Raw genomic sequence first — 25,676 nt, forward strand, 5'->3', positions numbered from 1 at the left:
GTTGTGGCACATGCCTGTAATCCCAGATCTAGGGAGGCTGCAAACAGCAGGATCACAACAAGTTCAAGCTCCATAGTGAGACCCTGTACCAAATATATAAAAAAGTAAAATTAAAAAATAAAAGTCAGAAACTATGTATTATAAGGTGTTCTCAGAGACTGGATCACCATTGGCTTGTCCTGAGTGTTGTCATGGAAATTCCTGAACTGCGTCCTAAACTGGACTTATAGATCCTCAAGATACCTCAGGCAAAAGAGTCTTAACCTGTGGTAAGAACTGCTTTAAACAAGGTCTTATACACTAAATTCATGTACCCGCAGTCTCCCCAAATCAGGATTATCAAGAAGTGAGTAAATAAGACTCATTATAATTATCATGCAAAAAAACCACAGTTTTACTAAGTTACTCTTGGTTGTTAAATTCAAGAGTAAAATTTTCTTAAGGAACATAAGAGGCTTGTTTTTACTGCGTAAGTATGACTGAAGTAGAGGTGGATAGTATATACTTTAATTGCTAAGGTTATGGCAAATATTTGAACCACAGCAATAACCTCAAGCAGAGAAAAGGTTCTGAGCACCATTTTACATCTGCTGTACTCTGTGTGCTAGTTCATCTGACAGGAAGCTTCTGGGACAGCATCCAAGGAAATTAGGCAATTCGGAACACCTTTTTCAGAATGCTGCCAGCTTCTCTCTCTTTTTACCTCCTGATTTCCTAAAAAAAAATATGTGCACAGAACACGTGTGCACACGCACATCTGCACATGGAGACGCATGTGCATACATGCAGGCACACTTCCACTTGCCTTAAATAAGCGAGAGGGGACTGATCACACCAGCGGCAACCCAGATAGGCCTACTCAGAAATCAGTAACCCAGAAGCCCACTGTAGATGATGAAAGTGCTCCCAGGAGCACAGCTATGGCACCTGCGGAGGGTCACCGTTATCCCGAGAGCACCTCCACTCATGTCAGTTCTACTGAATGAAGCCATCAGGAACGTACACAAGAAGAATGCATTGTAACTAACTCAGTGAGAATGGCTGATACTTTCATTTTCTAGTTTTCCTTCTTAACAGCGAGGCACATCTTCATTGCCTCGTTTTTACCTCTTCTTGGGACATTTTCGGCTGACAGTGATCACAGCTGAGTTGCACTCTCCCTCCCTCTAATTTTTGGGGATCTGTGGAATGCAGCTAATTTAGGTTCTCAGACACAATGGAACTCTTAAGTGAAAATCCAGACAACTCCTGCCAATAAGTTGTAGAAAGAAAAACAAATTACACAGGAATCTGTTACTTTTAAAAATTATCCTGTGTAAAATCTTTTTCTATTTTGTTTTTGTATTTCAGGGAAGGGTCTAGAGGGTGTTCAGAGTCTCACTACTAGATCAGACTCATAGTGATCCCCCTGTTTACAGCCTCCCAAGAGCTGGGATTACAGGTGTGTGCCACCATGCCCAGTCTTAATTGCCTCTCAGCGTGCTCCAGGGGACAGTGAGGCACTAGAGTGGAAAAAGAGCCTTTTCCCACTGCGAGCTCACCCCTGCCTGGTTCTGCCTTCTTCCCCTCATGTGTTTCCCACCTCACCAGCCTCTGTCCCTGATCAGATTCTGAAGGGAAGACTTGCCAGCAAGCATCTGCTCCTGGTAAGTCATTTGCTTTTTAACGTAAACATGTCTCTCACCTGGACACTTCTGTTGTCTGCCCTTGCAACAGAGTCCAAGGCACAGCCCCGAGGCAGTGGCCACAGCTGTAAGTCACTTACCTCACTTTATTGTTTACTGTTGAAGCCAAATCACATGATGTGTGTAGTTATAGTTGATATTCTTTCTAGAATTCTCAGTGTTGACTGTCTTTAAAGAAAAAAATCCCTCTGTCCTGGAGATTGAACCCGGGGCCTTCACATTTAGCTACATCCACAGGCCTTTTTTACGTTTTCATTTTTGAGACAGGGTCTTGCTAAATTGCTTAGGCTGGACTTGAACTTGAGATCCTGCTGCCTCAGCTTCCCAGTGTGCTGGGACTGCAGGCCTGCATCACCACTTGCAACAGCTTTTACTATCTTTAACAATCATTTTAGTTTAGCTCATTTCAGGAACTCCTCCTTTAGGACACATTTTTATCAACTTACAGATTAAAGTAGGCACAATATCCATAGTAATTCTGCTCCTAGAGGTGACTAATTGTGCTTTGACACGCAGAAGCACACATTTAAGGCCTCACTGTAGATCCTCAGGGCAGTCTCAGCTTGCAATCAAAAAACAGCATCACAAAACACTGTTTCAGGGCGGGCCAGATAGCTCAGCAGACTAAGGCACCTGCTTAGGCAGAACACGGCGGCTGGAGTTCAATCCCCAGGCCTGCGTGCCAGCCCCGTCCCCAGGGCACGCCGAGATGGCAGTGGAGACTGTGCACCTGCTATTACAGCACTTGGGAGGCTCCAAACAGGAGAATCACTATGAGTCCGATCTATGTAGTGAGACCCTATACCCCGTGGACCCTGTACTAAAAGAAAAGAAAATGCGGCTTTTCCCCCGTTGTGCAATCATTGCTCTAGTTGACTCCCAGTGATTATTTTTACTTCTTGAGATCTACTGAGGCTTCAGCATAGACTACTACATACGAAACCTAACGGAAATTAGTGATACCTACGAAAACTCACATAACTTTTTTAATACATAAGATATCTTCAAGGATAATTTAGAAATTAAAAAAAAAATTAAAGTGTTTACTTCCAGGAGCGCAGATTCAGATCTAGCCAGTACGATTTCCAAGTAGAGACCCTTATGAGATCTGCTTTATAGAATGGATAAAAATGGGTAGTGGTTAATATATTAGTTTTTTCTAAGTGGATATTTGGAAGTTTTAAAGAGTGCTTGACACTTTATTAATTACAGTTGATTTGGCAGCGTAGAGTAAAAACTGGCATGTGCACTGGGCTGAAGAGCAGCTTAAACAGATTAGCCTTTCTTCCTTCGTTGGGAAACAAGAAGTTTTAAACCACCGCATAGTTTAAATCGTAGCTCAGAATGACATAAGAGGTCTAAGCTGCTGTGACTTCTTCTGTACCCTACTTGATGGGTTTCTGTCCTTCTCATAGAACTAAGGTCTCTTCTGCAGTTTCTGGCATCACACCTTTCTCCACGCAGAGACAAGACACAAGGCAAAAAGAAAAAGGTGAAGGTTTGAACTTTCCTGTTTAAACAGCTTTCCCTGAATTGCTACCCCACACTTTTCAATGACATCTCTTTGGATGGGATTATTCCTTGGCCTCTTTGCAGCCTGGAAAATGTAATTTTTTTTTAAAGCTAGGAATACTATTATACCAAATAAGCTACATATTCTATAAGCAAGGGAAGAAATGGAGATTGGTTATAGAATTGGTAGCTGGTAGAATATGCCATCCTATTTCATTAATTTTTCCTCACAATTTATTGTCAAAGATTATTAATTTTATACTCTGAAATGATCTATTAACCTAACTCCAGAATTTGCTAGGTTTTTATAAATTATAAATGGTTCAAATGAGGGGCTGGAGAGATGGCTCAGTAGAATATGCACTTCCCTGGCAAGCAAAAGGACCTTAGTTCAATCCCTGATTCCGCCAAAAAAAAGAAAAAAGAAAAAAAGAAGTTCAAATGAGTGAAATTTTACTTTGTTGGTTTTTCTCTTTTTGTATTTATAAAAGTACTCAACTACTTTAACTGTTCTGCGCTTTTTTATAACATCACTGCATATTGCCCAAAATTCTGATTCTCATACATGGAATTTTATTAATAAAAATAAAATGTGTCATAATTTCATGCTGGCTGGTGTTTTGATTTTGAAATTTGCAAATATACTTGAAATCCTGCTAATATGGGAAAATAAGAACCTGCTGAATCATTATGGTTACAATCTGGCAAAAAACTGTTTGTTCTCTCATCAGAGAGGGCATCTTTTTGATGGAAAATTTATCATAATTAAGATTGTAGGGCCGGCTACAATCTTACAGTGAATATGAGAAAAGGAGGTGACCAGGCCTGGCTAAAGTGTGTTTTATTTAAAGCATGTCAGGAGGCCCTGATGTGCAGTTAGTGGGGAGTCTTGGTCTCAGTCACTTTCCTCATGGCTGAAACTCATCACCCAACATCTGGGCTGTGAGGGGCAGAGGGATGGGCTCTCAACCTGTGGTTAGCTGACTCTGGGCAGCAGCGTGGCAGGAGGGCCTGGCAGAAGAGAGCTGCCCATAGCACAGTGGGCAGGAAGCAGACAGAGAAGGGAGGAGCAGGATGGAGATGCCCCTGCCAGGTCACCCTCCCGTGACCACTTCCCCCCACCAGGCTACAACTCCTACCACAAATCAGCCTCAGCATCCCTTTAGGCCAATCCTCTTCCAAGGCCTTGCCTATAGAGCATGGCATCTTTGTACTTGCACAATAGGGGATGGGCCCTGAGTTTATCTTGGGAATGGAAGAGCTAGATCTGTGGAGTACAGGAGGGTGAGCATTTTAGAGGTGAAAGTCTGAAAAAGATGAAGAAGGAATGAGCAGAGGCAAAGGACAGTGGTGAACAGCAGACTGTGTTATAAAAAACACACACCTACAGACAGGCAGGCAGACAGACAGACAGACAGACAGACAGACAGACAGACAGACACATACACACACACATGCGCGTGTGCGCGCACACACAGGCACGATGGAGCCAGCTTAGGGCCTGACGTTTTTTAGCCATAGTGGAAAATGGAAAGCTATGGGTAAGACAGTGAGTAAGGGACAAAGCCAGGGTGCAGGAGCCCCTGGAGCAGGGTCCTCAGAGGGAGCTAGCTAGAAGCAGGCAGCCCCCTCAGAAGGCAGGAGTCCTCGGTGAAACTGTGTGGAGCCACAGCAAGAGGTGCAGGCAACTGCGGAGGCATGAGGCATACAACTAAAAATCAGAAGAGGGAAGATTGAAGAGGATGCTAAGGAAGAGTTAACTAAAGCTTAAGGTGCAAAGACACTTGTGAAGAGCAGGAAAAAGACACTCAGGAAAGGAGGCCGCGGAACCAGAGCCAGGACTCACACAGCATGAGGCTGCAGGCGGGGAAGGAGTGGGAGCCCCACGCAAGCTGCTCAGACAACACGGCGCAGGAGCACTACATGCACAGAACCCCCCAGCTCACCAGGAGTCAACAGGATCGTTCTGCTGAACTCGTTTATGTGGAGTGGAATTAAGATGACTTGGGAGTGTGAAGGAGTATTTTCCATGCAGAAACCTACCTGCATGTCTCCCAAAGCACTGTGCTTGTGTGAGGAGAGAGGATAAAAGTGGAGTAATAGTGGATCACTAGGCAGGAGTGGTCCTTGCCCCTGGAAATAGTTAATATGCAGAAATAAGCAGAACAGTGTGTCCAAGAAGTGGGGAAACAGATTTCCATCTCCAAGCAAAGCAGTGCTCAGAGTCGCAAATTCTCAGAGGAACAGGCCATCCCTATGCAGGAAATACCTGGAACCTTAGTGGCTCACATAGGGCATTCCTGGGAGGACTGCTGAATCTCAGTCTGTGGGAACTGGTCTTGTTAACAGCCTCTGACTTGTGGGAGCACGTGACTCACTGAGCTCCCCGGTTCCGGAAGTGAGTCCTACCTGCATGCTCAACTTCCCCACACTCTGCAGGCAGAAAGAGCCTAAACTCCTGCTGACCTGCTCCTCTGTCCACAGTGATCTGAACTGAGAGGATGCTGGCAGCACTCTGAGCAGGGACAGTTTGAAGGGAAGCCAGTATTGTGGGTGAAGGAAGGGCAGGAAGCGATGGGTTCAGCTGGACATGATGAATTGGAGCTGGTCCCAGGCAGGTCTGCAGATGGCTACAGCTATGGAGTAGAACCATGGGAAAGAACAGGTTGAAGGGAAGTTTGGGAAGCAGTTCACAGGGAGGATGCAGGACCCATGAATGCAGGACAGCTCACAAACTTGCTAAATGACAAGAAAAACAGAAGACAGAAGGCGCATCTTATGAGTAGGAAGATGAAAGAAAAGACAGAAAAGAAACACAGCACAGGACTACTGAAAGGTCTGCATCCTGAAAGCATAAAAAAGAGATTCAGGATAGTCCTATTTTTACCTATTAGACTGATAAAGGTTTTAAACAGAGAAAACAGACCATCTCTATGGTCCTGGTTAGGACCTCTGAGCTGGCAGAAGTGTAATTGCTGGAGGGAAAACAAATTTAAGCAACTGCTTCAGAGTAATTTGGTAACATACAGTAAAATACCCTAAAATATGCAGACCCTGTAATCAGGACTATTTCTGTTTGTCATCTGGAAATGTCTAAGCACATATACATAAGGCTTAGCTAGTTATAAGATGGTTGGTTAATGGGGTGACATAATCTAAGATGACCCCCAGTGCCTCCTGCCTCCTCACATTGACACCTTCTTATAGCCCCTTCCCCTTGAGTGTGAGCTGTTTAATGAAATCCATCTGGAAATATAGCAGTGACGGGATGGATGTCACTTCCTTGATTGGGCTACAAAAGACTGTGGCTTTTGTCCTGCCAGTAGACTCTCCCTAAAAGACTTAGCACCAGAAGGGGCCAGGGAGATGGCTCAGTGGAATAAGTGCTTCCCTGGCAAGCGCAAGGGCCTGAGTTTAATTCCTGGTTCCGCAAAAAAAAAAAAAAAAGTTGGCACCAGAGACCCTTTGAACACAGGGGGAGTAAAGACAGACTCCTCCTGTTGGCTGTGCTGAAGCAAGCTGGCACACCGGGGAGCCCTGCAGCCAACAGATACCTAGGACCTGAGACCCTCTAGCCCACTGCCTGGAGGAGATGAATTCTGCCACAACCACAGGAGCCTAGACGCACATCCTCTCGATAAAGCTTTCAGATGAGACCTCAACCCTGGCCGGCACCTTATCTGTGCACTTGCAAGAGACCATGAGGTGGAGGACTGGTGACCCCACACTCACATTCCTACCTACAGAAACTGGCGAGTGCTGTTTTAATCCAGTAGATTTCAGAGTAGTTTGTTACAAAATAATAGATAACCAATTCAGTTAGCTACAACACTGTTAGTAATAATAAGCAAGTAGGAACACAGAAATAGAAAGTGACTACTGGGGTATTTCCTAAATAAAAATGGTACATACATATGATATAATACAATTTTTTCCATTGAAGTTATGTCCCAGTTGAAGAAATTCATGAACTCTGTTCACAAGATATTAATTATAATATACTTTAAAAAGTTAAAATGTTAAGAGTTGTGTAAAGCCATCATTTCAAATGAGTTTTCCTTGATAGATATAAATATATAATAAGCAGCACAATAAATATCAAAGTATTATTAGTAGTTATCACCAACGACTCAAGGATGCTTTTTGTTTTGTTTTATTTTTCTTCTCTGGTTATATTTATAAATTTAAAATGATTGTGCATTCCATTATAATAAAAAGATTAAATGCAAGCATAAGATGAACAGAAGCAACTGTCAACAATATAGAATGCTAGGATGTATGCGGAAAGCTTTCCTCATTCTTCCTGTTGATTGCTTTCTATGTGCCTGCATGAAAACTGAGAAGAGCTATTTTATTTGATCTGACAGGAGGAAAACAAACTGGCTATCTAATACACGATAGTGTCACCTCTTTATTGGTGGAGCAAGGGTGATTTATTTCTACTTGCTAAATGCACTGGGTCATGTCCAATATAAATAAATAGAAAATTTTCAACTAATGTGGCAAAGACATCATAAAAGGAGCAGCATATAAATAGGAATCACTGCACAGTCAACATCTAAAACATATACTTGATATATATGAGAAAATGACATTAGTTGGATAAAGTTGACAAGTAATAAAGTTACAAAGAAAATAGAGGATCTAAGCAAGGAAAGTACAAGAAAACTATGCAAGTATATAACAATAAAAATCCATAATTTAAGGCAATTTTAATATTGTTTTGTGAGTTTTGACTTTTTTGCATGGTTGACTGACCTATTTCTTGAGAATACAAGTAACTTCAGGGCAGAAACTCAGGTTTCTTCAATTCTGTTTACATTATGAAGAACAATATCTATTTGTAGTCTAATGACAATTACATGTAAACCGCAATTAGTTTAAGTTGATTATCAAGGAAATTATTGTTTAACTTTCGTTTGTTTTGGTTTTGAGACATGGTCTTGCTATGTATTCCAAGCTGGCCCCAGACGTGCAGCAATCCCCCTGCCTCAGCACCGGTGTTGGGATTACTGTACAGGCATGTGCGAACTAACATGCCCGCTGCTATTCCTGTTGTAGGTCCCTTCAAATCTCTTTGTAGGAAATAGCTCATGAAAAAAAACAAAAAACAAAAAACAAAAAAAACAAACCCCAAAACTACTCATTCCTAATATAAATATAGTCTTTAGGAGACTACAACTCTGGAGCAGCAAGACATCACAATGAAAGAAGTTTAAACTCTATTTTAATTTCCCAACACAATCTAATTTATTCCCAGGGAGAAAGCTATGCAGCATGGAACTAAAGCTCCTACACGAAAGAGATCAAATGGAAAAGTAGCCAAGGTCTCTCTATACAAACGCACAGTTAATTCCTGGTTCTTTTTGTTTGCATACACACAAAGCTATGTCTGGGAACGAATCAATAAGTAGACATGTAATTAGCTATTTTGAGTAAGTGAGCCATGGCTGGCAAGCAGAGAGAAGGGTGAAGCTGAAACTAAACCTGAGGCCTTGGGCTAGGGAGAAAATCTAACATTATAGTGCCTCCTCTCTGCTTCCGTGAGCAGAAGTCTGAGGAACCTTTCCACATAAGGTCCAGGACCACAAACGTGAGGCATGGTACAATCGTATCATACATGCAGCATCACGTGGGGCTAGACATGCATTAGCTAAATGCTAAGCCGCAAGGCTGTGCTCCAACTAGATGAGGGACACATCTTATTTCTAGACGTGGGGAGAATCTCCCCACTCTATTGACCCTGCATATCCACGAGAGCTTATCTAAAGAGCTGCAGAGACTCGGAGAGAGACAGGAAGCCCCAGCACCTAAAAAGGAAAAGACAATGCAAATGCAAGAACCTAGATTTTCTGAATGGAGCCTGCCTTCTTCTTCTTAAAAAATGCTGTTTGCATGGTTTTAATGGCATGGAATAAAAATGGCACTGTAACTTGTAATTTTGAGATATAAAATGCGAAACATAAAACAAGGGGTTATAAATCAGCTGGAGACCAATTAAAATACTTAGACTGTCATTCATAAGCATTCCACAGAATGCAATAAAATGCGTGGGTGGTTGGTTCTATTTTAATAACTGAAGCCTGCAGGAAGATTTTATGTCTCCAAACTAGTAGCCAAATATATCCAGAACTGACTAGAACACTGAAAAATACAATTTCACTTTATGTTAAGCTAAATAATGAAAGTGCCACAAAAGACTCTGAACAGTGCTCTGGTTCACAGAAAGGCTCCTTTGAGTTTAAGCCACACCTATTTTCAGTGTTCTGTGGTACGGGTAAGCAGGATCTGTGCAGTTAACATAATGATCCCACTGTATTCAACTGCTGTCCCCACCATTCTAAGACACACATGAAATCACCCAGGGCTTCCCAGTGGGCGCACGCCAGCACCAGAGCATGAGCGTCCGGCCTCAAGCAGGACGACTCACACACTCAGGACTGACCCTCGACCCCTCTAAATGCCTCTGTGCAAAGAATGGAACCTGGTGGTGATAATGACATTCATCACACACTGAAAACAACTGAGTTTGATTGCTGTAAAATTTGCAACTTTTAAATAGAGATCCCTAAGATTTGCTCCTTGGAAAAACTGACCCTCACCTCCACACAAAACCTAGAAATTACTATCACCCTTTGAAGTTGTAAGCTACCCAGTAACACATATCAAAAGCTACAAAGAATAATTATAATATTGTGCTATGCTGAAGTCTTAAATCATAAATTGCTTCAGAACTATATTGGATTTACTCATCTAATTTTCATACTTTTTTTTCTTTTTCTTTTTTTTTTTTTAGGGAAGGGTCTACAGGGTGTTCAGGGTCTCACTACTAGATCGGACTCCTAGTGATCTGCCTGTTCACAGCCTCTCAAGAACTGGGATTACAGGTGAGTGCCACCACACCCAGTCTCAATTGCTGTTTCAGCATGTCCCGGAGTGGGGCCCACATGGCAGGCCCAGGGATCCAACCCGTGGCCCCTATGCCTGCTTGCAGGGGCTTTAATCTACTGAGCTATTTGGCTGGACTCATACCTGAATTCAAAAGGAAATGCTGACTTCTCCTGAGACTAGCGTAGTTAATAATGGATTCTAATATCTCTTGTTAGCCCCTGCAAAGGGTATTAAAATCTTGACTTGCAAGTGATCACAAAAAGAATACAGAGATAAACAAAGTGAATCTTTTCATTCTTTATGGTGCATACATCATGACTGGAATGGAAAAATCCAAGTCATTTTGATTGTTAGGGCAGTCTTTTCCTCTGGTTTCCAGGCTTTGAGATTTGTCCAACGTATTAAAAAAAATTAGGAACCAACATGTGGTTGTTGACATTTTATTTGGCAGCCAATTTAAGTATTAATAAAAACCTATCATCATAACTTCATTAAAAAAAAGCCATTATAATACCACTAATACAAAATTGTCTATCCAGCTGAAAACTTCACCACGGATTTGTCACTGTGCAGGCTGTACTGTATACTGCGTGATTTTTCTGTTAATTCCTTATTTCCAATCATTACTGCAGTCACCACTGTGGTGACTTTTAAGGTTTATGGCCCTTCCTTTTAAAAATTCTACCAGGATGTACCTAAGTAACATCATCAAACTATAAAAAGTATCACTCAAGAGCCAAAGGCTAAGCACATAAAACCTTACACACATCAACACAGCAGTTAGTTGTCTCCTGCAGCAGTTTTGGGTTTGGGAACCCACCTTGTCACTAACAGAATCATCAGTGCCTGTCAAGCCGTCATTCCATTCTTTTCCCTGTACTCTGGCTTGCAATGCACCAGTCTTGCGACAGTGGAGAACCAACTGCAGCAACGAGCCTTCTGCTCGCAGATGACACCATGTCCCATCCCCAAGCCCACAAGCTGGAAGCCACAGAAACTCCACTGCAGGACCTTTGGTGATGAGTCACTCGGTGGTCTCTGGTTCATGGCAGACTGGCCTTGATCTAACGTCTCTTACACAACAGGGAATAGGGAATGTTACATGGAAGTAATCTTACTCAACTAAGAGAAGCAAAAGTCCTTACGAATCAAGAAATGAACATAAAAACAAGAAGTCATCTTACTTCTGTAAGATTAGTACTTTGTCCCTTTCTCATTTATTTTTAGTAGTTTGTTTCTAGTGTCCAAAAGGCACAGGAATAAGGAGCAAAGGTAAGTTGTTTAGTGTTTCCAACAGTGGTCTGATTTTTCCTCACGTGGTCAGATGGATATGAAAATATGACTGATTTTTAGCATTTTATTTCTGCTTTCAACTGTCCTCCCTCACCCGAGGACTCTCACTTGTGCCTGAGCCACTCCAGACAGCAATGCAGCACACTGGGGCACTGATTGTCCCTAGGCTGCCACCTGTAACTGCGTCCCACCTTTGATCCTTTGTCGTCAGCTTCAAACAGTACTGCTGTGTTCTGACTCTAAAACAAGTGTCCTCTTCAGTGGAAAAATACCACGTCCCAGCTTGGCAAGGCAGGTGGTGTGTTTCTAGGCTGGCGCGGAAAGTGGCATCTCTTCCTCTTAAGCAAGAAGGAAGACTATTAGCACATCAGCTAAGAAAGCATTGCACAATGAATGTTAAGTGCTGCCTTGCAAATGAAATGTGGTGAAATCTGAAAAATCAGCCTCTAGATGGTGGCTAAGTCCATTATTCAAATCTAAACTCTTAGCTTTTTCTTACAACAGTTTTCCCATCTTTCAAATAAAAGGGATGAAGCAGATGATCTTCAAGATGCTCAAAACTCTCTGATCTGTGAGAGCCAATGCCTGGCTCTGGCATAATGTGATAACTAGTACACTCAGCGTGGCCCACAGTACATGCACTAAAGATGCCCAATGTGTGTCTCACAGGTATCGCTAGGACTAAGTGCCCTTTTCATTTCTAACCAGAGCAGGGGAAGTCTGAAAGGTTTGTACTGCTTCTTTGAGTGGATAACAAGTAACAGAATGAAATTCCATAGAATCTGGAAAATAAGGAAGAAAGTTACATACATGAACACTGAGGTCTCAGCTGGAAAGCCAGGTGTGGTGGTACAGGCCTGTAATCCTAGTACTTACGAGGCTGAGGGAGGAGGCTAGCAAGCTCAAGGCCAGCCTGAGTAACTCAGCAGACCCTCTCTCTAAATAAACAGTAAATAAATAGGGTTGGAGATGTAGCTTAGCGATAGAGGGCCATTGGTTCAATCCCCAGTAACTAATACACACACACACACACACACACACACACACACACACACAGCTGTAGGCTCAGAAAAACTTATTTCTGTTCTTTTTCTGTTTTTTTAAATGTGTTTGGTACAAGGTCTCACTCCGCAGCTTGGACTCTGCAGCTCAGACTCACAGTGATCCACCTGTTTTCAGCCTCCCCAGTGCTGGGATTACAGGCGTGCACCATCACACCCTGTCCTGGTAGCTGGCTCAGCATGCCTGGGCGGGGCCAGCATGGCATGTGGTACTGGGGATGAAAGCCTGGTCACTGTGCTTGCCTAAGCAGGCACTAACTCCACTGAGCTATCTCACCAGCCCCTTCATTTCTATTCTTTTAAAGCTTTTCTTCTTCCCCTCCAGGGTGGCTCCTCTGCGGCCAAACAGGACCAAATGAAGTTTTAGAAACGTGAAGACAAAAAGACAAAAGCCCATAACCAAGAATGGAGCTACCCCACGCCACGGACACATCCCTGCAAAGGCAGAATTCTACCTGATTCAGCTCGGGGCTGATAAAAAATAAGGCTAACATCAGGCAGAGAAGCATCCTGCAGGGCAAATGCCTCCTCTGTGGCTGGGTCACTTGTAGCTGTGCACTGGGCTGATAGCACGGGTACACAAAGGGATAGCTTCTCCTTTCTGCAGTTTTCCCACACTTCAGTGATGGATGAGATGCTCTTTCACTGGCTGTGTATGCTAGAGCAAACACGATGCAAGCTGATTTGCTTTTCCTTTTGACATCAAAGGAGGCCGACACTGGCCTCAGCCAGCACAGCTGGGCACGGTTCCACAGGAAATGCAAGCACCGTAATTGCACTATGATGGCGTCTTCTTGTGCTTACAAGGACAGCAACACAAGGAGGACTCAAGACAAAATTCTGAGCCCTAAGACACCAAGGAAAAGCTACGGGAACCTACCTCCCACTGGATGTGCTAGCCTGTCTCTTGCCTGTCCCGAGGGCAGGGGATCATTCTGTCTCCCAGTGCTATGCTCCAGTGGGCCCACCTACATCTGTCGCTGCTAAGTGGAATTTGCCATCATGTGGTGAATGAGGCAAGAACTTTCTCTCATAAGCTGACTGTATGAGCTAAGAACAGTTCATCAGCCTTTTAGGAACACCTCTCCAATGAAGCTTTTTTTTTTTTTTAATTAATGAGTGGGGAATAAGCTTACTGAGATCTGTATAGGAAAGCCTGGGAACAGCATATATGTGTTACTCTCTAAGTACGCATTCAATAAATATCTCAAGTTGACAGCCTCTTCAAAAAGATTTAAAAAAAACAACATTTATAGCAGAAAAGCAGGCAGTACCAGCTGAGCTTATGTGTGTATCAACTCTACTTAATGTTTCTGTTGGCACTGAGTCATAAAAAAATCTAAATTAATAAGGATGTCACTGTACAATGTGGTGATGAGACTAAAGGACTTCTTTTTATATCTATTACTGTGGTTACATTTAATCCAGTAATGTAATAATCACACTGACACTTTTTAAATATATAGGGACCATTTTTAAGGTCATAGAATGGGCATTCACTTTTTCCCTCAGTAGACTGGTAAGGGCCTTCCTAGTTTTGAAGTAGGCAAGTCTTCTTGGTTTTCTCTACCCCACCACAGCATGAGCAATGGAAAAGCAGCCTACTCCGCTGGCTTTGGACCAGTGGCCCAGGGAGAAAGGACACTGTGGCCAGCTGGAGAGCAGACAGGTACGACAAGTTGGTTCCTAAGGGCAGAGGCGCAAGAGGTACCAGACCCTGTGGCTTTGCTGCGCCAGGTCAGGGGACTTGATGAAGATAAACAGATGGTAAAATCCCCAATTCCTCTCTCCTAACCACCAGTTCTATTTTATCTCCAGCGTAGAAATATATTCTAAGAGCCTGTTATTCTTTAAAATTATATTCTCCAAGTGATCTGCAGCTGCAGGTAGTAAGATTTTTAAGTTGTGGATTTCTCTATTTGGTTTTTAAAATGCCTACAAAGAAAGGCACAGTTATTAACTGAATAAGGAGGTGAATCTGAAGCTTAACACACGGGTGTGGAGTCACAGAATGCATCTCTGACAGGCCCAGAGCAGTGGTGCCCTTCAACTCCAAATGTTAATTTTCAGCTTGTACTGCTACGTGTAAGATACGTGAGAAGCACGACTACAGTGTCAGGTGTAAATTAAAAGGGAAACTTGCTAACCCTGAAAAATAAATGTGGGAGAACACCATTCTTTAACAGTATTTCCGACAGGTGGTGGCACTTTCTATTATGGTCAAGAGGCACAAGGCAGCTAACCAGTATGTTCTGCGGAGCCGGCCCTCCCCGTGAAGGCAGTTCAGCTGTCTGGCACTTCTTGGCCAGGTGAGCTTGCTATGGCCATTAACACGACCTGCTTCTGTAAAACTACAGTGTAAGTCTGGTGAACGAAGGTGATGCTGTGAAAACCACATAGTTACTGTACTTATCAATTACAGTTAGAAAAAACACTTCCTTCAAAAACACTTTCCAATTACCAGTATTTAAGATGTATGCCATCACCTTGGAAGAACTCAGGAAGGTCTGCTTACATCTAAGTTACATTAGTGATGACAGTTATCCTGGTAGAATCAATGTTCAGGAACAGAAACACAAGTTTCTGCTGTCATCTGATGAAACCTCCCATTCTGAAGATAAGCACTACATATACTTCACTGTATTTTTAATATATATGACAGAACTGGATGTAGAAAACAGTCAATGATGTTATAAGCTGTAATTCTTATAAAGGGGCAGCAAAATTAACCACATGTATTATGGGGTGAATTTTATCTGGGAGGTTGATTTAGAAGAGCGCAGTTCATGATCTTCATTGCAAACTTCATTCATTAAAGAAATGAACGTTTGCAAATCCTGTTAAATCCTGAGTGGGGAAGCACAATCAAAATCTTTTCATCATTTAGAAATTGAGCTGTGTCTGGAAAGTTTGCCTGAAGAAAAGCCAGTACATGAAAATCGAGTGTAGACAGGTGGTTGTTTACTTTCAAACAAGACTTCTTAAAATAGCAAGCACTTCTAGTGCAATTATTTACATTACGGTTTGACTATTTAAGTTGGCCTCCATACCATGCTCTATAACTGTGACATACTTATTGTCTGTTTGATCATTTGCTCAAATTCTGCAGGACTTTGGTGAGGAGGGACATCACTAAGCTCTCACTGTTACCAGCCCTGTGGGGCCCACACATCTATCCCTAAACCCCTGATCTAACATGACCCACATCGCTGTGCTTCTTTTGCATTACTCCTGAATTACTTATGGTTTTGCTTGCCGTCACCAACTACATTCTCAGGCTGGAATTTCTAGAGCCATCCCAAGCAACTCACACCATTCACTAAGTGCCCTCTCTCACCTGCTGTACTCTTGCCACGTGCTGGGGAGCCTGCACCTCACTGTCCCTGGAGCACTGCCCCTTCCTGATGCTTCTGCCCTAGGGAAGCTCTTACAATCGTCTCCTTCAGACTCATACACGTCTCTTCATTATTCCTTCTGCCTTCAGTGTCAAAGCTGATACACCCTGTCACCGTCTCCTCACAGGACACCGGATGCCTCCACTGAAATACCAATCAGATGGCATCCTTTCAGTATTCGTCTCTACCTAGGAGATGCAAATCAAGTTTTGTAAGTTTTCTAAGTGAAGCCGAATACTATACTCTTAGCTCTTAATATTTCCCCACTCAGCCCTCTATATAGAGGGTGGCGGAGTTAGTTTTGCTTTTGTTTTTTTAAGAATCAGTAACAATTGAACCTGATTACAAATCTGCCCCCTCTACTTTGTAATTAGAAGTTTTTGGTGTATTTGATGCATTTCTCAGTATGTACAATACTGTTTTCTTCTGAATGTATCAAAGACAAGGCTTAAACTAATGCATTAAGTTTGGGAACTCTTATCCAAGTCTGCAGTACGTTTACTTGCTGTGTTCGAACTTCAGGAATGGTCTATGCGGACTCTCAAAGAAGCTGGTGATAACTAAAGAGGGTCTCTCAACCTCTGGAAATGAAGCTGCTTTCGTATTTTTAAAGAACTGTGATAACTATTTAACCTAAAGTGTATATGAAATTTATATAGTTTAATAATTTTTAATTGTACAAGACATCAATTATGTACAAGTGGGAGTCATTTACCCTTTAAGGGACATACAGGAATCATGCTGCAAATTTCCAACACAATTTATTTAGCCTGGACTAATCTAACTCTCTACTCCGTCAGCCATATACACTGAAATGCTCCTCCTTACTGGGAATTCTGCACAGTCCGCACAAACCCTTAAGGCACACTGGCGGACAGAGACTACTCTACTCTTTATAGTGTAGGCAAGGCATATTTTTATGTGTTATAGTAAGAAAAAAGTAGAACAATGCTGCCCTGAGCATAAATAGTAAGTTGGAATGAAACGCAAAACTAACTTAGGCTCTACTGTGCTATCTGCTGTAGTTGTCAACAGCCAGATGCGGCTCCCAAACACTTAAATGTGCATGGTCCAAACTAACATGCACTGGAAAAAAAAACATGATTTGTACAATATCTAATTAATTTTTTTATATTTCTTACACATTGAAATAATGACAGTCCAGGGAGATGGCTCAGTGGTCTTAAATGCCTGCCAGGCAAGTGCAAGGACCTGGGCTTGATCCCTGGTACCACATGCCGTGCCAGCCCTGTGCTGAGCCAGCCACTAAAACCAGGCATGGTGGCACACACCTGTATTTTTATCACTGGGGAGGCTGAAACAGGAGGATCACTTCAAGTCTGAGTTGTGTATCGAGACCCTGTATCAAGTAAATAAATAAATAAAATATTAAAAATGAAAAAATGACATTTGGGATCTATTAAATAATGGATAATACATAGTATTAATATTTTAGACTGGGTATGCTGGTGTACACCTGTAATCCCAGTGCTTGGGAGGCTGAAAACAGGAGGATCACTACAAGTCTGATCTGTGTAGTGAGACCCTGTAGAACCTACTTTTAAAAAAATGTATATATTTCTTTTTTCCTATTTTAAATGTAGTTACTGGAAATTACAAAATTATAAGCTCCTATTAAGTTTCTACTGGGCAGTGCTGTTCAAATGTTATTTTTCATAAATGATCAATTTCTTGTTTATTGTGTTTTTAATGTACAAATTGGTATTATTTGTACAGCAAAGAGTACACAATCTTTACTGGCAGGAGTGGATGAAGAGAAGTAGGTAATGAGAATTCAATTATTTCTATTTTTTCAATTATTTCTATCATCTGATGATTTAAATTCTGAACAGGTATAAGGGGCAAAATGCTGCAGGCAGCCTGACTGCAGGCCACCTCTGTAGAGACAGTCTGTGGCACTGGAGCAGGGCGACAGCCCTCCCAAGTGCTGTGAACATTCCCGTGTACCCAGCTGGGGCAAGCAAGCCAGCATGCAGCCCCGAGGTGTGCTGCTGGCCCACGTCAGCCTGCACTCTTGCATCTTCTCCGTTTTACTGTCAGAGAGGATTTCCGTGGGGGCGTTTACCAACGTGTGAGGCCTCTCCCTCTGCAAGTGATGCCTGCCAATGCCTGGACTTCACATTTCCAGAATTTTAGTACCCAATTTGATCCATAAAGCCAGCCTATCCTTAACAACAAAGTAACATAAAATATTATGTCAAAAACTCCTATTAGTGACCGAAATTCTAAACTCAAAATGCAATTCTAAACAGTTGGCACATTCTAATTTGGTGCCACTCTGCCCTCATAATAAGGGGCTATAGTACACAATAATTAGAAACTGACAGATTTCAAAAGTCGTATTTAAAACCAACAGAAATAAGGAGATAGCTATTTTTGAAAACAAAAAAACTAGAAACCCCACCATTCCATTCAATGAACTTTTTGTCCCAGAGAAGGGAGACAAGAATTACTTCTCTTTTTTAAGTGGTTTCAGGTCTCAAGCCTTTCCAGGGATGGAGGTGGGAGGTCAAGCTCCTAAGTCACCTGAAGACATTCTAGACAGAGACTTTGTCTCTCCCTCATTCCGTTTACTTTGGGACCTCGGCTACTAGCAGAACGGGGCCTGGCGGCGTGCTGACAGCACAACGGTTGCGTTAAGTCACAATCTCAACTGTGCCGGCTTCCATCACCTTCCTGTCTCTAGGACAACACAATCACATCTGTGATTCAGAAAGGGCATTTTGGCTGCCCTGTAACAGACTATAGCAGGAAATCAGGAGCAACAGCTGCTTGCTGCCTTGAACTACTGAAATGATAAGAAGGGATGAAAACACATAAAGGTTTACTGGGAGATTCTTGTTAAAGGTCCTTCATGGAAATTGCCTGCATTCTCACGGGGAGCCCACACATGGAGCACTGCTATTTCTCCTGCGTGGAGGAGTGCCTTTATATTGCCATCCTAAAATAACTTGTAAAAGGAAATACGCGACTTTTTTGAATTTAAAAAATGTTTTAAAATGTTGAAGTCATTTTTTTTTTTTTTTTTCTATACTGATGACAGGGGTTGGGCCTCCTAGGTTTCTAATGCATTTAAAGCTAACATTTCTCTAGGAACTGCTGGGCTTCTCCAGATTCAGAAATAAAACAGCAATTTTGGGTTATCTCACATGATTTCAAATTTGACATACAGACCCTCCTACAAATGGTCTGTAATCCATAAAAGATAGAGGAGAAAATGCAGTCACCATCCCTGAAAAGAGTAGCCAAACCAGTTCATGATTTTCCCCTGTATCCACCAAATCCACATAACTCAGAGCTTCCATCACTTTCCATCTCTAAACCCAAAATTCAACAAGTTTTTGGAGTTCTTCTATGCTTTGTGGTTTCCGGAATGGCATCTGATTAGGAAGAGATGGTTCTGCTTTGTCCAGCAAGTGATAAATATGGTATCGCTATATTTTAAAACCTTACAAAACAAATAGTACCATATGCTTTGTTTTATTCCAATGGCAAGCTCACAGTCTGTAGTACTCTAATAAACTGCTGTTAAGTCTAGGAATATTTTTGGCCAAAGTTTTCTTTTTCCCTTGTTTTATATCTGGTTTACTAATAGATTTCTTTAGCATTAGGGTTATAATTAGAAGACAGTTATTACTTTGCATAATCAAATTGTAATTGCTGCTTGGGTGAAATCCAATGAATTTAAGCATCAGTACTTCCAAAAAAACAATGGCTGGCAAGAGAAAGAGAAAATAACAAATGTTATGCTCCAGTGCTCAAAGATATCTAATAATGTTTGTTTAAATGGTCAACTTGTTTCAGGGGATGGGGAGCAAGACGTATTAGGTGATATTAGAATTGTCCAGGTATTTTTAAAACATCAATAAATGACAGCTGAAAATAGTAATAACCTTCTAGTGGAGTTGATAAGGAATAAAAATATACTTGGGGCCACAACTTACTTAGGTCTGTTGTTTGTTCCTTGAGTGTTCTTGGGCGAGTTGCTCGTTCGTAAGATGGGAAGCATCCCCGATGCCAAGCTCCACTAGGCCTTGGTCAGCTCTGTCCACGCCACGCGGCTGTGTCTAGAGAATCCCCTACACACACGCTGCTCACATTAGAAGCCAAAAGGCCAAGCGATAGGTGCCCACCAGCCTCTTGGTTTCCTGACTTGGTCCTGCTGCCTCCCGGCAAATCTGGAAGCCAGCGAGAGTGCTTCAAATGTTTTTTCAAAAAAAACTTTTTTCTATTCTTTGTTAAATCAGCCAGCCGCTTCCTACTGTCCAACACTGAGAAGCCTCAATCCTATTTCCAAAAGGTCTCCCAGGCTCGTCTCCTCTCACCCGCCTCCTTGTTTCCCACCCTAGTTCTCCTAATTAAGGGTTTACATCTTAATCCTTTCTTGGCTTTTGCTGCTCAGGTAGTCCACCTAACGCATCTGGACAAATATTATGTACTGAAATTTACACTTTCTGAAACTGGCGATTTTTAAATGAATCCTGAAAAAAATTGGGGGAACATACAGGGTTTCATAAAATAAATCTCAGATACAGAGTTACTCTTTTCTCCATTACATTCCTCCATATCTTGCTAAAGATACTAAAAGAAAATCAGCATTTTAAATAGATATATGGGGAGACAGAGCAGTAAAATAAGTGCTTGCCTGGCAAGCACAAGGTCCTCAGTTCAATCCCTGGTACAGGAGGGTGGGGGGGAAGAGATACCTTTAAATAGATGTATCAAATCAATAACTTTTCTAATATTAATAATTCTCCTTCAATTCCAAATTGGCCCCATTCTAACAAGAGGAGGAAAATTAAAAGCTGTAACTTGAAATTAGCTACTTATGCTGTCAGTCTCTGATTGGACTTAGGCTCTTAAGAGGTGGGTACCCGCTCCCCATTTATGTTTCTATGAAGCAGTTGGTTCCTTCACAGTGGGAACTCAGTAAGAGCTGCCGAATGGAGACGACGCTGAGCCACGGCAAGGCACAGGTTTGAAGGTGGTAGGAAGCCCCAGACCTCGCTAGGGACTTGGAAACACAAAATATAGCCACCATTTTCACTATACAGTCTGCAGAAAACAAACTTCAGTTTCCTTTTGCAAACCATGGAAAGCAAACTTCAACCACACTCTCAGGGTGGGAATACGTAAAAGATAAAATGGGAACCATTACAGGGAACCAATTTTTTTAAGGAACTCTGTGCCAGTGTAACCTTACAGGCCTGAGATGACTATGGTCCCTCTGAGAAGTGAGCAAAAGCAATTAGGAAGCTGAGCCGCAGTAATCATGCGCACAGACATACAGTGTAGATTACATGTATGTACATGTATATTTAATAAAATATACAGACTTCCTTAGATCAATAAATTTTCACTATCATCTAGATTTACTCAAATTTCATTATTTACACACCAAAAACATACATATTTCTCCTTAATAAACAGAAAAAGTATGTGTTTGTACCATATCAGAGATGAGTTTAAAACAAAATAGTGATCATTTAGTGAAAAGTTGTCATTTACTAGTTTGATACTAAACAGAAATAGAAAGTTGGAGAGTTAGATATATATATTTTCTATACACTTTCTGATTTCTTCATGACCATTTAATAAAAAAGAATTTTACTTCACCAAGTGCCTGCATGTTTACAGTGATTACATTTTTATTTTTTTGTAAGGGTCTACAGGGTGTTCAGGGTCTCACTATGTAGATCGGACTCCTAGTGATCCACCTGTTTTCAGCCTCCCAAGTGCTGGGATTATGGCGCACACTACCACACCCTATCTCAATCCTTGTCTCAGCATGCCCTAATTAAAGTGATTAATCAGGGGTGGGGCTGGCACAGGGGGACTGGGGATCAAACCCCAGCCTCTGCGCTCTGCCTAAGCAGGCGCTTTAGTCCACTGAGCTATTTGGCAGGCTCTACTGATTACATTTTTACTGTAGCAATGAATACAAATTTTGAGTGGGAACTGCAAATAAGGAAGCTTTAGGTAGCATCTCCAATAACAGATTAATACACCTTAAATTATACCTTGTTGGAGACTTTTTCTGCATATTCAACAGATTTAAAAGCCTAATTTCTGCTCAGTCCTTAAGAGCATGGCACGAGCACTCATCTGAACCCTGTCCTTTCATTCACAGTTGGTGAGCAAGCGTAGGTGGAGGAACAGTCAATGTTCTGTGCCAGAGTCAAAGGGGCAGAAAGCATTCTCCTCCCTTCCCTTTCATTATTTTCTAAGAAGCTACTGTAAGAAGAGAGAAATTAAAGAATAAAGGTACACCTAAAACAATCTCTGGCAATTTTAAGTGACTAATTACCGGTCTTTTAACATATACAACAGTCTAATGAAAATTTTATGTATAGTAGGTTCTGCAGAATTGCAAGTGACTACTAAACTATCTGACACCAGGAGTCTAACTCTTGCCCTACACTCTAACTTTTATTTCTGGAAGAAAATAAAAGCATGGCGTTTCACATTTTACACTGTTAGCATGCCATTTTTCTTATGAGTCAACCAAACGATCGATCTGAACTGAAGCGCCCACCACTTCAGGGTGTGAGAAAACGCTTCATAATGAAGCCACAGCCAAAAGAACTAATCCCAAATAATTTAACATGTACTTTATATGGAAAAACAGAAAGCAAATAATTCCAAGTAGTTAAACAACAGTAACAAAAATTGTCATTTAAAGGTTAAAAGAAACAAAGAGGTCTATAATTCTAGAAAGTTTGACAGATTTCATAGCAGGACAGAATATGGAATATCTCAGTGAAGGTATTTGATATAATATAGAAAAAACAAACAAAGCTTCCAATTAGAAGAAGTGAACAGGTGGAAAGGGATCATTTATTCTTTTTCTAAAGATACTGTTTTCCTAGTTAGCTGTCAGAAATCACTTGAACAAAGGCAGGACTTCTCAACAATTGCTTATAAAGTTGCATTATACATGATTTTTTGGCAACAAGATATGGTACACATATTAAAAATACACAACTTCTCATACTACAGCATTTCCATTCCTTCCTTCATCTGAAAAATATTCATGGAGCTCCTAGAAGATAAAGTGGCTCTAGTGCGAGGGATACAACACGAACAAAAAGGCCTCGGAGCCCGGCCGCCTTTGGGATTACTTTCTCAGTGAAACAAAGAATAAGCCAGAAAGCAAGTGGGAGGCTGTGTTTGCTCCTGCGCTGTCCACTGTTATCCTGCTGTAGTAGAGCCCTTCGTGGCTGTGCGGCTGGACAATGGGTATCATTTCATAAATAAAATTACAATGTGAAAAATACCTTTGGCTATTTCAGATAAATTTGCTTGGCCGAATTTTAAGTTAGGAAACTTGTTTTTAAAAGAGAAGTGCAATATAAATCAGAGGTAACTAAATGTTTTTAAGTATTTTAGGCTTTTGCAGGCCACCTATTGAAAAGTGTCACATATTCTTTGTTTTTAATTCTTTAAAAATATACAAATGGTCCTTATTGCACAGGCCACACAAAAACAGAGCAGAGGCCGAGTTTAACCTGCACCCATAACGTGACAACCCATGACCAGGGCCTGAGCACACAGGCTTCAGGGCGTCTCAGCCCTGCATTTCACAACTCACTCTACGTATTTCTTGTGCATTTATACTTTCGCTCTTTATTAGTCTTCTACCAAAATCTAATGAAGTATTCTTCACTAGAACTAAAGTAGTTCAAACTACAGCAGCCTCAGAGTCAGCTCATAAAGAGTACTGCCACCTGCGCTACTCCCACAAGCAACAGAAAAAATCCAGGCAGGACACCCTCTCCCAACCTGTGCTCCACTGAGGCGCCACACCAGGGACTGCATGTGCTGTCTGCAAACTTCCCAATGCCGGCGCACGGAAGGCTAACGTCCCCTTACCTTGCTGGAGGGACATCAATATTGGAAGAGACAACTTTTCGTTTCTGCTCGAGGAGACAGATGGAACGAGTGTTCTCCTTCTCCTGGTCAAGGATCCGGCCGGCTTTTTTAGTGTCTACCGTCTTCATGTCTTCCTCCATGGCCAAGGGGAACAGGTGATGGTGAGACAGCTTCTTACTGGAGTCACGCTTGAAGTCCTCAGCTTGAAATGTGAAGGTCATTTCTCGCTTAATGCTCCCCACCTGTGAAAGGAGGCATAGCCATTCTTACACGACATAGCAGGGGCTGGGTGGCAGGCGGAGACAACAGACATTCTTCTCCCCGACCGTCAGAGTTTGTAGTTTAAAAGGGAACATGCAGCGCAGAAACACAATAGCTAGCACTACAAAGTGACGTACAATTACTAATATTTTTAGGGACAGTAACTCAAGCTATGTTTTTCTTTATGACAATAAAAAAAATGAGTGCAGAACTTTAGTAGACAATTCTCTAAAACAAATATACAAAGTCACAGTAAGTACACAAAAAGATGTTCGAAATCGTTAATTACCAGGAAAACACAAACCAAAACTATAATTAAGTATGACTTTTTCAGTAAGAGGCTACAGAAAAAAGCTAACAAAGAGAAAGCCCCGATAAAACAAATGTTGGTGAAACTGGAGCCCTCACACAGTAATGGCTGGATTCTAAAACGTGTAATGGAGGCAGGAAATAATTTGGCATTTCAAAAAGTGAAGTACAGAATTATGCTATGTTCCAATTATTCTACTCCTAGGTATGTAAGAACAGATTTCTAGACAAAAATTTATGTGGATGCTCATAAAGGATGTAGTATAAAGGATGCCCTTTATGCTACAATTTACTATTCACAATAGTAAAACGATGGACACAAAATGTCATTAACTGATGAATAAGGACTACATGGTAGACCCACACAATGGAGTATTATTCAGCCATAAAAAGGAATGAGATGCCAATATATGCTTAAAAAAATGAATGAACCTTGAAAACAATATGTGAAGCAAAAGATGCCAGACGCCAACGGCGGCACAGTGCATAATTCCATATGACTCAGAAGATGCAAACCTACTAAGACATCAAGCAGGTCAGTGGCTCTTGGGGACCAGGGAAAAGGGAAATGGGGATTGAATGCTCAATTGGAAAAAGGTTTTCTTTTGATGTTCCCTGAATTGTATGGTTTAAATGGTGAATTATAAGTCACATGAACTTCACAGCAATAACTGAAGACAAAAACTCCAAGGTAATGTACAAGTGATATATCTGTTACAATGCAAACACAAGAAATGTCTTTCTTTGAAGATATCGGGATCTCTAAATTTTTAAATTTAAAATATTGTTTTTCATAATTAGGAAGATTAATTTAAATATTTCTGGCTTATCAGGTTCAACAGAAGAGCTTTCACATATAAAGTTGAACTTTATCTCTGACTATTAATACCCCTCTTAACTATGCTCCACAGTTCAGGAAGAACTACATTTTTATTTTTTCTCTAGTTAGTATCTTAATAAAACCCCTTCTAAGGGCCGGCCAAATAGCTCAAGGGATTAAAGCGCCTGCAAGCAGGTGTAGCAGCCAGGGGTTTGATTCCCCAGGCCTGTCATGCCAGCTCCGCCCCCAGGGTGCACTGAGACAGCAATCAAGACTGGGCATGGTAGCTGGTGCCTGTAATCCCAGCTCTTGGGAGGCTGTAAGCAGGCAGATCACTCGAGTCTGATCTAGTAGTGAGACTCTGAACATCCTGTAAACCCTTCCCTAAAAAAATAAATAAAAAATAAAACTCCTTCTACAGCTAAATCATAAAAAAAAAAAAAAAAAAAAAAAATCAGGCTAATTTTTCTTATCATTTGAACTAAATGCAATGATTAGGGTATAAGACAAATACAAATTAAAACTCAGTGGATTGAATTCTACTATTTCTAAATTT

The 25,676-nt window shown here is 41.5% G+C and overlaps 1 protein-coding gene across 1 annotated transcript in view; it reads right to left on the reverse strand.

Moving 5' to 3' along the window:
- Znf704 (zinc finger protein 704) overlaps nucleotides 1–25,676 on the reverse strand; it is a 172,448-nt gene that overhangs the window by 132,202 nt on the left and 14,570 nt on the right. Inside the window, exon 2 of the mRNA XM_004639762.2 lies at nucleotides 23,731–23,972. Coding sequence (XP_004639819.1) covers nucleotides 23,731–23,951 — 221 coding nt within the window. The 5' untranslated portion in view covers nucleotides 23,952–23,972. The remainder of the gene's footprint in view (nucleotides 1–23,730; nucleotides 23,973–25,676) is intronic.

This window comes from Octodon degus, unplaced genomic scaffold, assembly GCF_000260255.1.
Source record: "Octodon degus isolate 3935 unplaced genomic scaffold, OctDeg1.0 scaffold00114, whole genome shotgun sequence".
Lineage (NCBI taxonomy): Eukaryota > Metazoa > Chordata > Mammalia > Rodentia > Octodontidae > Octodon > Octodon degus.